The following is a 12011-nucleotide window of genomic DNA, read 5'->3' on the forward strand; positions in this document are numbered from 1 at the left end:
TAGATTTTAAGTGCACTTTTGTGGTTTCTGTTACCACAACAACAACAACTGGTTTATCCAGACTCATATCTACTGTATTTCTCAACAGTCTTCCTTTCATGTTATCAGATATAATGCCACATACAAGTCTGATAAGAGATTCCTGCAACTGTCCATACTCACAAGACTTTGCTTTATTTTTTTAGTTCAGTCACACACTGAAGAATGGGCATGCCTCCCTGCATGTAAAACATGATATCTCATCTGTGATATTCTTTTTTTTGGATTGAATTATTCCTCAAACTTCTTCATAATAGTCTGCAAATCCCATTTACGACCATATCTCAGTTCAGAATCAACTTAAACACTGATTCAGTCTCTCATCATCTCCCGCCTTGATTACTGCAACCTACTCCTCGCAGATATTCCAACAAGTCACCTTTCACAACTCCAATCTATGCTAAATGCTGCTGCTAGACTCATTCATCTATCTCACCACGCAACATCAGCTGCTCCCATGTGCATGTCCCTTCACTGGCTCCCAATCTCCTCTAGAATGAAATTCTAATTACTAACACTCACATTCAAGGCCCTCAATAATGAAGCCCCTCCCTTTATTTAATCTCTGATCTCCAAATACACTCCTTCACACAACCTTCATTCTGCTTCTGATCTTCACCTCGCTTCTCCTCTCATCACTTCTGCCCATTCTCGTCGACAAGACTTCTCTCGTTCTTCTGCTTTTCTTGGGAACTCTCTGCCTCGAGCTGTCAGACTTTCTCCTTCTTTCCAAACTTTCAAACACTCCTTAGAGACCCACCTGTTTAAAGAAGCTTATTCAATGTACCTTAATTAATCAATCATTGCTGTATCAAAAATCACAAAATTGTTTCTAAAATCCTAATGTCTCAATTGTACCCTAACCTTTAGTTTGTAAACTCTAATTTGTAGGGCCCTCTAATCCTATTGTACTCTGTAAACCCTTGTTTGTTATCTATCATTTATTCCCTGTTTGTTATAACTAAGGTAAAGCACTGCGTATCTTGTCAGCGCTATATAAATAAATGATGATGATGATTTATCCTCTTCTGTGGCAAATGTGAATGTATTATATACTTTCAGTGCATCTTCCCCAGTCACATGTAAAAAGATAGAAGACTGTACTTGGGCTGGTTTATTTGTTTCTCCCATGGCAGCGAGGTATAATTCAAAGTGCTTATGAAACCTTTTCTGATAGATTAACTTTCTGATAGATTAACTTGTAGAATGTCAAGACCTGCAGGTGGTTTAAGATTATCCATCTTCTATGTTTCTTCTGTAGTCACACTTCTGACAACATGTATTATACGAATTTTACGTATACATATTACAATTAGCACACAGAGCTACAGGTCTGTTCAGTCTGCTTTACTCTCTCTGACTTCCTTCTCCCATAACTACATTCAACATTTTATATTCATCTGCTTAGTAGAGTGATATCATCACAGGATGTGTAAGGTCTAAAATATTATTTATCCCCAACCATGAACCAATATGACATGTAAAATGAGCCATGGCCTTTGATGCATTATGTCTATTTGTTGAATGCTTAAAGTGGAATTATTTTATAGGCCACTGTTTTTATTTGTGAAATACCTACCAATACAAATTGAGAGAATTTCAAAAGAACAGAGGTATAAAGTTAATCATTGATGATGTTAGTGCTGCATATGCATTTCAGTGCAGAACTGACAAATGATGTGTGACATTATTTCATACTTAAAAGATACAGAGGATCCATATAAACTTACAGAAAAGACTCCTCAAAGATTGCTTGCTAATTCATGAAAAGAAGTCCACTGCACTGGTTCTATTTATCAGGCATTTAATATGTATTTTATGCAGGGCTTTTCTCCCTCTGATATTTGTAATTTGCTCATATAAATGCCTTGCCTAACAGTAACACAATCTGTGGATTGCAGCATTGCCACATTTGGCTGTTGTGGCTTTTTTTTGTACTGTATTAAGTTGAGCAACATGCTGTTGGTTGGTGCTTAATTATGTTCCATTTCTTTTCTAAGAGATTATATTGAGAATTGTGATGGTTTAATATTAATTTAGAGGACAAATAGTTGTGTTGTGTTTTAATTGAGAACGTTTCAGCCCAATCTATTATTGCAAAGTGGTAAAATCTCAGTTTCACATTGTATGTTTTTGTAAGACATTATTATAGTTAAGGGGGTTTTAACATTATAATTCTGGTTAGTTTCAAGATATCGGTGAGCAATTTGATATTTATCATTGGAAATGAATGGGTCTTGTTGCTGCGAATAAAAACGTGGCTTATTTCTTGGCCATTCATCTTCCTGTCATAAGTACACAGAATTATGGCAATATGTCTAAGTTCACCCTACTGAGCCACATGATTTGGTTGGTCCACTGCCTCTGAAATCTTAAAGCAGCAAGTGCAATGTTAACACAAGTAGAATATTTGGAGGCCGCGCACTCCTGGGCATCAAACACAAATCGCAAAACGGCAAAAAATTAGCGAAACAGCCCCGGCGTCTCATTTTTGACGCCAGCGCCCGTTTTTGACGCCGGCGCCCGTTTTTTGACGCCGGCGCCTGTTTTTTACGAATTTATTCGCTGGCGGCGAATCGCGCAAATTCGCCACAAATTCGTGCCTGGCGAATAAATTTCGCCCAGTACCTCATGAGTAAACCTTGTGAAGTAGACTTTGTCATGTGTAAGCAGAAACGGAACTAGAGGGGGGCGGGCCCCCCGCCTCCCTCGGTAAACCCGGAACTGGCCGGGATATGTGCAGCGCACGGACTGCCGGGGGGCCCTGGCCCGCTCGCACCCCCTGCTCCCCCGGTAGTTCCGCCCCTGTGTGTAAGCATATACTGGTATGTCAGCAGCACAAGCTTGATAAAATTAATCTGTAGGTATGTTTTTTTCAATATGAGCGAAAGGCAATGCTGTAGGCTTTGTATGGTAGCAGAAAAGAGAACAGTGTGCTGCTTTGAATAACAAGATATACTCAAACTTTAAACATTTGGCACACCCAACTTTTATTCCTATGCACATATTGTTTTTGACATAATACATTTTTTCACCCTTCTGATATTACTAATTGGGAGGTTCAACATATACAGTATTGTTAAATAATTAATTATATGAGTTAATCATTAATTATATAACTTATGAGTTAAGGAAGGAGGAAAATTCAAAAAAAGACCAAAACTTAAGGAAGTTGTCTTTCATGAATGGACCAAATATGAAATAAAGAAGAAAAGAGCAGAGGAAGAGTTAGACAATTGCAGAAAATAAATAAGATAGTTAATGCAGAGTCAAATGTAAATGGACCACCAATGAACTGATTGTGTGACTCAGCATTTAGTAGTGTTGTACATTTAAAAGTAAACTATGCCTAGAATGACAAAGGAAAAAATACTTTAAATTAATATGTTTAAGTTCGTACCTATGAACATGTTATTACATATTCACATATCTGCGAAGGTGTATTTTTTTAGCCTGGTTCAGAGCTGTGTGTTTTGTTGCTTGATTCTTTTTGCAGAAGCATTTTATTAGCAATTATGTAATATTCCATAGAAATAGGTTATTTCAATACTTTATAAAGAAGCTCAAATGCCTCACATGCATCTGAGAGACTGCAGTTGCAAATGCTTATATAACTATTCAGAGTAGGGTTATATATGACAAATCAAAGGTGGATAGAATAACAACCAAACACAAACTAACTCTGAAAGAAGAAGCATAAACCCAAATAATGGATATTATAAAATAAGCATGACAAGTGGCAAATAGAGTGGGATAGGGATAGGGGATAGTAGGATATCTGCAATTATTAAGAATGCAGTTACCATGACCTTTTAAAGCAGAACAATACTAACCATGCAAACCATAAAAATAATGCCATAACAATGAAATTGTGAAGAATATGCAGGTTGTTGAATGTTTTACCTTGTAAGTAGTGATGGGCGAATTTGCACCGTTTCCCTTCGCCGTTAAAATTTCGCGAAACGGCGAAAAATTCGCGAAACGGTGTCTCGTTTTTTTCCGACGGCGGCGAATTTTTTCAGCCGAATTTTCCCAGGCGTTTTTGTGAATTTATTCGCTGGCGCCTGGCGAATAAATTCGCCCATCACTACTTGTTAGGCATTCTATCATTTAGTGCATCATTATTGCAATGTGAGGTAACATTTTTTAGCATACAATCAGATAGGATAACAAGTATTTTATGCAAAGAACAACAAGCCTGCCTAAATGGAGGTACAATCTAAAACATTTTTTCCTTCAATTGTTAAATACAGTGATATGTAAAGGTATCTTTGATGTATCCAAAAATGTGTTATCATTTATAAATATCCCCATATAGTACTGCAGGTTGTACATTAGTATGTGCATTATTCATTTTAAAATTGCTTCTTTTCACCCGTTATATATAAGACATGATTGGAAATACTTTTGGCTATGTATATATTTTTTTAATTCTATATTGTGTAAAACATGATTTACATTTACATTACATTATTTTGTATAGAATTGACGTGCTTTAATGATTTGCAGTTTTATTTCATTTTTAGTTACGGACGAGTTTATGCTGCCGACCCCTACCACCACACACTTGCTCCAGCAGCCACCTACGGCGTTGGTACCATGGTAAGCATGTTTTATATTTGCTAAATTTTTTATGCTTATGGATAATGTATGTAAATAAGCACTCGCCTCAAATATCACCCTATTTGACCTTCCGGTTGTACCACCTTAGCTCATAGTAAAGTTACGGAAATGTACAGTGGAAGTCACAGTATAATAGTTATTAGGTTATCTTGGACAGCAAAGTACTCACTCAAAATCTCACCCTAACTGGCCTTGAGACTGGGCCCTATTAGTACATAGTATTGTTATCAAAACATTGGTGTAACTGACACCCTGCTACAGTTCCAGGAGTTTCCATTGAAGTAAATATGCATTCACTCATGATCTCTTTAGCTCAAAACAAGGGTCCTGATATATGCAACATATACAGTATAACTGATTCCAGAGCTACCAGAGCACCATTCAGTTGTTGCATCCTATTCCCAGGCTTGTTGACATACTTAGGGGCACATTTACTAAGCTTGAGTGAAGGATTCTTCGAATTTCGAAGTTTTATTTGGGGTACTTCGACCATCGAATAGGCTACTACGACCTTTGACTACGACTTTGACTTCAATTCGAACAATTCAAACTAAAAATCGTTTGGACTATTAGACCATTCGATAGTCGAAGTACTGTCTCTTTAAAAAAAACTTTGACTACCTACTTCGCCACTTTAAACCTACCGAGCTTCAATGTTAGCCTATGGGGACCTTCCCCATAAGGAAAATCCTTTGATCGATGGATTAAAATCCTTCGAATCGTTCGATCAAAGTATTTGCGGTAAATCCTTTGACATCAATATTCGAAGTCAAAGGATTTTACTTTGAGGGTCGAATATCGAGGGTTATTTAACCCTTCGATATTCGACCATTTGTAAATCTGCCCCTAGGTGTCCAGCTAATGGTAATAAGCATGGTCACACAGGCTACTGTACTTAAAAATAGATTGATTGGACGCCAGGAGGTTCTGGGGATTTATTTACAAAGCCGAATGCAAGTGACCACAGGTTTACTCACGCAGGAGATGAGTCGATAGCAGGTGATATTCACTGAGGACAAATCACATGATACAGCAGAGGATTGTATCTCCCATGAGTCTCAGTAGTCAAGTGTACATCGATTCTCAGAAGACAGATATACCTATGTGGGGATCAGGATCACAAGTGAAGTAGTTAGGTAGACGAAGTCTAAAGCCTAATACCCTGTCCACTGAGTCCCTGCACTAAAGGCAAACAAAGAAGCCTTTGGAAAGCTACTCCCTGCTACCAATCCTTGATGGAGCGACAACTGCTGTTGCTGCTAAATGCTCTCTGTCTTTCTCTCCTAGAGAGTCTATTACAAAACTGACCTAGTATAGCTATTCCTCATTCACGGGGTTGCCTGGTCCCCAACTTAATCACCAAAGGGTACAGGTCCCTTTGGGGCGGTGGTTTTACTGGGGCTTGGTGATCCCAGGCTCAATGGGAAACACCTAGCTTCAAGGACACCAGGAGCCAAAGAGGAAGAGGCCACTCCTTCCCAACACTATATGGAAGTGTGGCAGGAAGTGGTCATTACACCTTTGGCTAATAACTAGTGATGTACTAAAGGAAAGGTTACAGGGTTTATACTTAATAACAAAGGAGTACAGAAGGAAGGTAGGGATTTAACTCTATAGGTGCATAGCAATCCTATAGATCCCTACACAATGTAAATATTATGATCCATGCTAAGTTTTCTTACTAGGCAAAAGGAATAACCAGATTAATGAGTGTTGGTCACATCTGAAGCTCCCAACATGCTGCTTACTTAAATTCATTAGCACAGTCTAATCCTTCCAAACTTTATTTTTTAAGATATTCTAGCAGTGTGCACATCTGTCTGTGCAATTTTTATCAGTGTTGGTTTAATTAACTGCATTAAAAAAAATCTGCAATCTGCAATATACAAAAAATTAAATATTAAAATATTCATACAAGCAAATTAAAAAACAACCCATGAAATTGCTTTATTTCAGAATGCTTTTGCACCCATCACTGATGCCAAGACTAGGAGCCATGCTGATGATGTCGGTCTCGTTCTTTCTTCATTACAGGCTAGTATATACCGAGGGGGATACAGCCGTTTTGCTCCATACTAAATGACAATACCATAAAACTCTTCCAGTGTGGGGAAAAAAGAAGCTTTCCGAGGCCTGGGTATTGCAATACATGCAGTAGTGCATCATTTTAGCAACTCTTAAAAAATACATTAAAAAATGGAAAATTACATTTTTTATCTTATACCTCAGATATTTTTGTTCTATGTATTTTACTATTGTGGGTCTTTAATTTCTGAAGGTTCTGTAGTTGATTGTTGGCTGTAGACATTTTTTTGTGGTTGATTTAAAAAGCAACTACTGTAGATATGAATAAAAGTATTTTAGGGCCACAATCAAGATTGCTATAATATGTAAAATAATTATATATGCTGAATATTACAATATTGAAAAATTACATTTTGTAAGAGTGTGACTATAGCAGGAATTTTTCTGCAATTGCATATATTTTCATTTTGGGGAGGGCTATAAAGCTAAATAAAAAAAATGCAAAAGATTGTCATTGCACCTACTCTTATTAGTGTTGTAAAGTATTTATTCAAAGTCCAGAGCCAAAGGTTGTGTTAAGTTTTGACGTTTTCACTCTTTGTACATATTAATCAAGGGGAAGCTAACATAAGGATCTTTTTTAAACCATTCCATTAGGCAGTACATATTAAAACAGCAAGTAGGTATTGAGGCGTAAGGATAAATCCAACAGAAAAAAAATTTGAGATTAAAAAAAATTAACAAAACAAAAAATATTGAAAAAAAAAAATACAATAAATACAATGTATATATATCTATATATATCTATATCTATCTATCTATCTATCTATATATATATATATATATATATATATATATATATATATATATATATATATATATATATATATATATATATATATATATATATATATAGATCATGATATGCATTCTTTTTATATTTCTTCCAGTATATTAAATTATTGATATCATTGATAACTTTTATAAGGGAGGGGAGCATTATGAAAAAAGAACTGTTTCTATTTTTTCTTTTTTAAAAAGCTAAATTAGAAAGTAATAAAAACTTAACTGTTTGCACCTGTAGAAATGTATAAAATTTACATCTGTGCAGTGAAATTGTTAAGTTCTACAGAAACTATACATCACCTATAATGCTTTCGGTTTAGCCCAGTAGATCAACTCTTAGAGACAGATGTATCATTTTTATGATATTACTTACTAAATATATTTACATTTATATAAGCATTTTACAAGTATTGCAATCGTTAAAGTAGAGATAGTAATGGTATTTTCAAATGCCTGGTAATTTTTGAAAACATTGATATGTTGTGTAAACAATCTGCAATTTTTCAGTTTGTTTAAAGCTCTGATGTTTCTGTTTGAATTCTGCCATTTCAACTAGTTTAGTGCTTCAAGTAAATTATTGAATTATGTTTTATGTTATATATACAGTATATTTAAAATGGCATACACATTATTTATATTAACACACATTAAGGGGGTTATTTATCAAAGTCCGAATTTATCTCAACATTTCTAGCCACAAACTCCAATCTAATCTGCACAGGTTCTCTCGGCGTATTTATTATTCGATTTTCCCAAAAATTTGCTTTAAGGGAAAAAATCTGAATTTTGCCATTTTTTCTCAGTTTTTACCCAAAAACTCCAATTTTGTATGCTTTTTTCCCCAAAAACCCTGAAATCTTTGGGGAATTGCACGAAACAAAGGGCACATCAAAAAAACATGGGGACTTCTCCCAGTGACTTATATGCAACCTCGACAGGTCTGAGATGCTGGATTTTCTTGTTCTGACTTTCCATCCTCGGGGTATAATAAATTCCAAAAACTGTCCAATTTTATACTAAAAAATCACAAAATTCTTGGGATTTTTACATTCAGAGTTTAGTAAATAACCCCCTAACAGTTTCATTATTAGAGACCATTCATTAAGAATATGACTCACACAACTGCCCTCCATAAAAACATGTGTATAAAAATGCTTCCTTAAGCTTCCACCTTGCCACTTGAATAACTGCATTTTAGAAAATGACCATGAATTATGACATAAATATATTTATTATTTCTATTTCTATTATCATTATTCTACAAACAACATTAAGGGGCAGATTTATCAAAGGTCGAGGTGAATTTTAAAATGAAAAAAATTAGAATTTCCAGTAATTTTTGTATACTTCGACTAGGGAATAGTCCAAATTAAAAAATTTGAATATTGAAATTTATCATTTACTGTCTCTTTAAAAATTAGACTTTGACCATGTGCCACCTAAAACCTGCCGAATTGCTGTTTTAGCCTATGGGGGACCTCCTAGAACCTATTTGGAGTCAATTGGTGGGCTTTGAAAAATTTAATTTTGGGGGGGGAAACTTAGAATCGAATTCGATTGAATGCGCTATTCCTTCGATTCGTACAATTCAAATTCGGCCGAATACGGACCTATTTGACAAAAAAAATCTTCGACTTAATTTCGGTTGGTCTTTTTGAATTCGAATTTCAACGTTTTTCCAATTCAAAATTCGACCCTTGATAAATATGCCCCTAACAGTACTATTCATTGTAATTGTGTAATACATTATGGATACAGATTTTTGTATGAGTATTTGTATGTAATTGAAAGTGTACAATAATATATGTGCCACAACAAAGTATATTCTTAGGTACTAAAGTAAAAAAAGTGTTTGTTTACAAATGCTGCAATCGCTTTACTTAAACACAAATCCATCCAAAAGAAAAAACAATAAAGATGTCTGTTCTGAGTTATGATTTACATTTGAAGAAATGTTAATTATATGCATTAAGTATCTGAAAAATTGCACCTTGTCTGTGCATAATTTATGTAAGCTCTTTACTTGTTGTCCTGTTTAAAAGTCAACCTGAGCTGGAGCTGTTGCAAGGGGTTCTTTCTTTATTTTTATGTTTTATTTTTTACTATTCTATTTCTTCATTTTTTCAGTGAGCTAGCAACACACCCTTTTCCCCCTGTAAAATGTAGCTCATGCATACTGAGCAAATTAATGGAGACAAATTATCACCACATTGCTATGTACCAACTAGCTCGCTAAAAAAATGGTTAAAATACAAGTGTTTGTGATCAGATTTTCTCTTTGTCATCATATGTGCATGCAAATATATTTAATTGAACAAACATCCATCGATAGTCATGAAACAAAAAAAGGTTTTCAGTAGCATTCTAAGAATGGGGAGGAAATCTTATGTTTGTAAATTTAAAGAGAAAATGGTGCAAACAAATGAATACTTTACTGTTTTGTGTTATTTTGCGTAAACAAATGAAAGGGAGATTCCCTTGAGTATCTTTAAACTATATGCAAAATTTAAACTGTACTGTAAAACTGGGGTTAAACAAAGACAACATATTTTTTTAACAGATCGGCCTCACCTCTTAAAACAACATCAGGGTTTGCAAAATTTTTAGACAACTTATATGGATAGAGTCATTTAAATCAGAGCTAAGTTAGCATTTCTGATTTTAATGATTGACACGTTAATGCCCAATAGCTTAATTTATAGATGCCAGTAGGAAAGGGCATAATCTTGATCTAAATATATGTTTTCATGTATGTTAAAGAATGATTGACACTTTAAGCTATGAGGGGAAATATAAATATGGGTGGATTTTAGTAATTTAAAAAAATGTATCAAAGAAACATGCAAACCCAGAAAATGTGTATATCTGTCATTACAAATGAGTGTTTATATCACTACAGTGATTTGTGAATAAAGAACAATGGTTTGTAATATTACAAAAAAATAAAAGCTTAGTCTGAAATGTACAATAAACAATCTGTATTTATTCCCTATATTTGTGCACATTTGTGTGCTTTTGCATGTACATGCGGGTGTTGATGTGTGTGTTCCTGTATATGTAAATTTGTGTGGAGGCAGATGTGTCCCTGTGTGCAACTATGTGTGGCTGTGTGTGTGAGCAGGCATAAAGATATGCAAACTCTGTAACATGAGGATTCTACACTAATTAAAAATGGGTATATACATGGGTACAGCTATGAAGGCATATTCCTATTTTAAGCCTCTGTCATACATTCAATACAATTTTAATTGATGTATAGATGCTATGGACTTATCTTTATATTTTAGTGCCTACATCTAACATATACTAGTATCTTATGCTTCCGTATAGCATTGGTGCAATAATATCAATATTGCTACAATGTTAAGGAGCATCAGTTTTATCTTAAATACTTAATTTGCTTGTTAGATATCTTTTTTGTAGCCAGTATGTAGAGAAACCGACTTACAAAAATGTATAAAAATTGCACCACTTCTCTTAAGCCGTCACTTGGGACACCAAGTTCCCATGGAAATATCAACCCGTCACTTGGGACACCAAGTTCCCATGGAAATGTTAACCTTTCTTCTAGGCAAACCCTTCCACAGAACTCATAGACACACGCAGGCTTTGATCAATCAAGTACTTACAGCTACTGCGTAGCAATTGTCTCTAAATGAAGTCCCAAACAGCCCCGACTCCTACTGACATAATAAAAAGAGTATATGGCAACAGACAATTTGAATCAAGAATATATTTTCTTCAAAATAATTCAGACATACCTCAAGGTACTATATGGTCCATGTGGAAGCTAATGGGATATGCAGCACTATGAATACCTACTGTACTCCCCACCACTAAGTGTTTAACCACTTTTCCTTAGAGGTTTCTCCCTTTGAAGTTTGGCGAACACCAATGTCATTCCTTCATTTTTGGAAATGTAGATTAATGCTATAAAGCACGTGGAACATTTTTGTTGTATTACAGCTCCTGATGTTTTTTCCCTCTTCTTCTTCATCTTCTTCTTCCTCCTACTAATGTTTTTCAGTCTTGGAATTGCATTACTGTAAATTCTCTAATAAAAAATTCAAAATTACAAAAAAATATTCCACCACTTGCAGGAATACAGTTTACAGTTCTATGATTTCACCCATGACTAACCACACTGAGAGTATGAATGTTGTTATGACATATTGCTGCTTTAATATGTTGCCTCTTTTTATTAGACCTCTAAATAATAAATCTATTTTTTTTTTCATTTGAATAAGTTTAATAAAAGTTATGGCTTAATTCTTTAGAACCATAAGTAGGCAGTAGGGCTTTTGTGACCCAGCGGTGGTGTGATAATTATAGTTTTCTGAAAGCTGACCCCTTGTGGGTACCAACATATATCAGATGTACAGTATGTCACATAGTAACATAGTAGTAATTTAGGTTGAAGAACAAACCCAGATTCAATTTGTGTTTAATTATGTTTAATATTTTAATCTTATTTATGT

General features: G+C 34.8%; 1 protein-coding gene across 5 annotated transcripts in view; it reads left to right on the forward strand.

Annotated features, from left to right (window-relative positions):
* Window positions 1-7465, forward strand: part of LOC121398856 (RNA binding protein fox-1 homolog 1-like) — a 351364-nt gene extending 343899 nt beyond the window's left edge. For 3 of the 5 annotated variants that reach the window (XM_041578303.1, XM_041578305.1, XM_041578306.1), the window contains 2 exons: window positions 4566-4641; window positions 6619-7465. In XM_041578303.1, the coding sequence (XP_041434237.1) occupies window positions 4566-4641; window positions 6619-6741 (199 nt within the window). In that variant the 3' untranslated portion in view covers window positions 6742-7465. The remainder of the gene's footprint in view (window positions 1-4565; window positions 4642-6618) is intronic. The other 2 variants (XM_041578304.1, XM_041578307.1) reach the window with 1 other exon arrangement.
* The last annotated feature ends 4546 nt before the right edge of the window (window positions 7466-12011 follow it).

This window comes from Xenopus laevis, chromosome 9_10S (genome assembly GCF_017654675.1).
Source record: "Xenopus laevis strain J_2021 chromosome 9_10S, Xenopus_laevis_v10.1, whole genome shotgun sequence".
NCBI classification, from domain to species: domain Eukaryota; kingdom Metazoa; phylum Chordata; class Amphibia; order Anura; family Pipidae; genus Xenopus; species Xenopus laevis.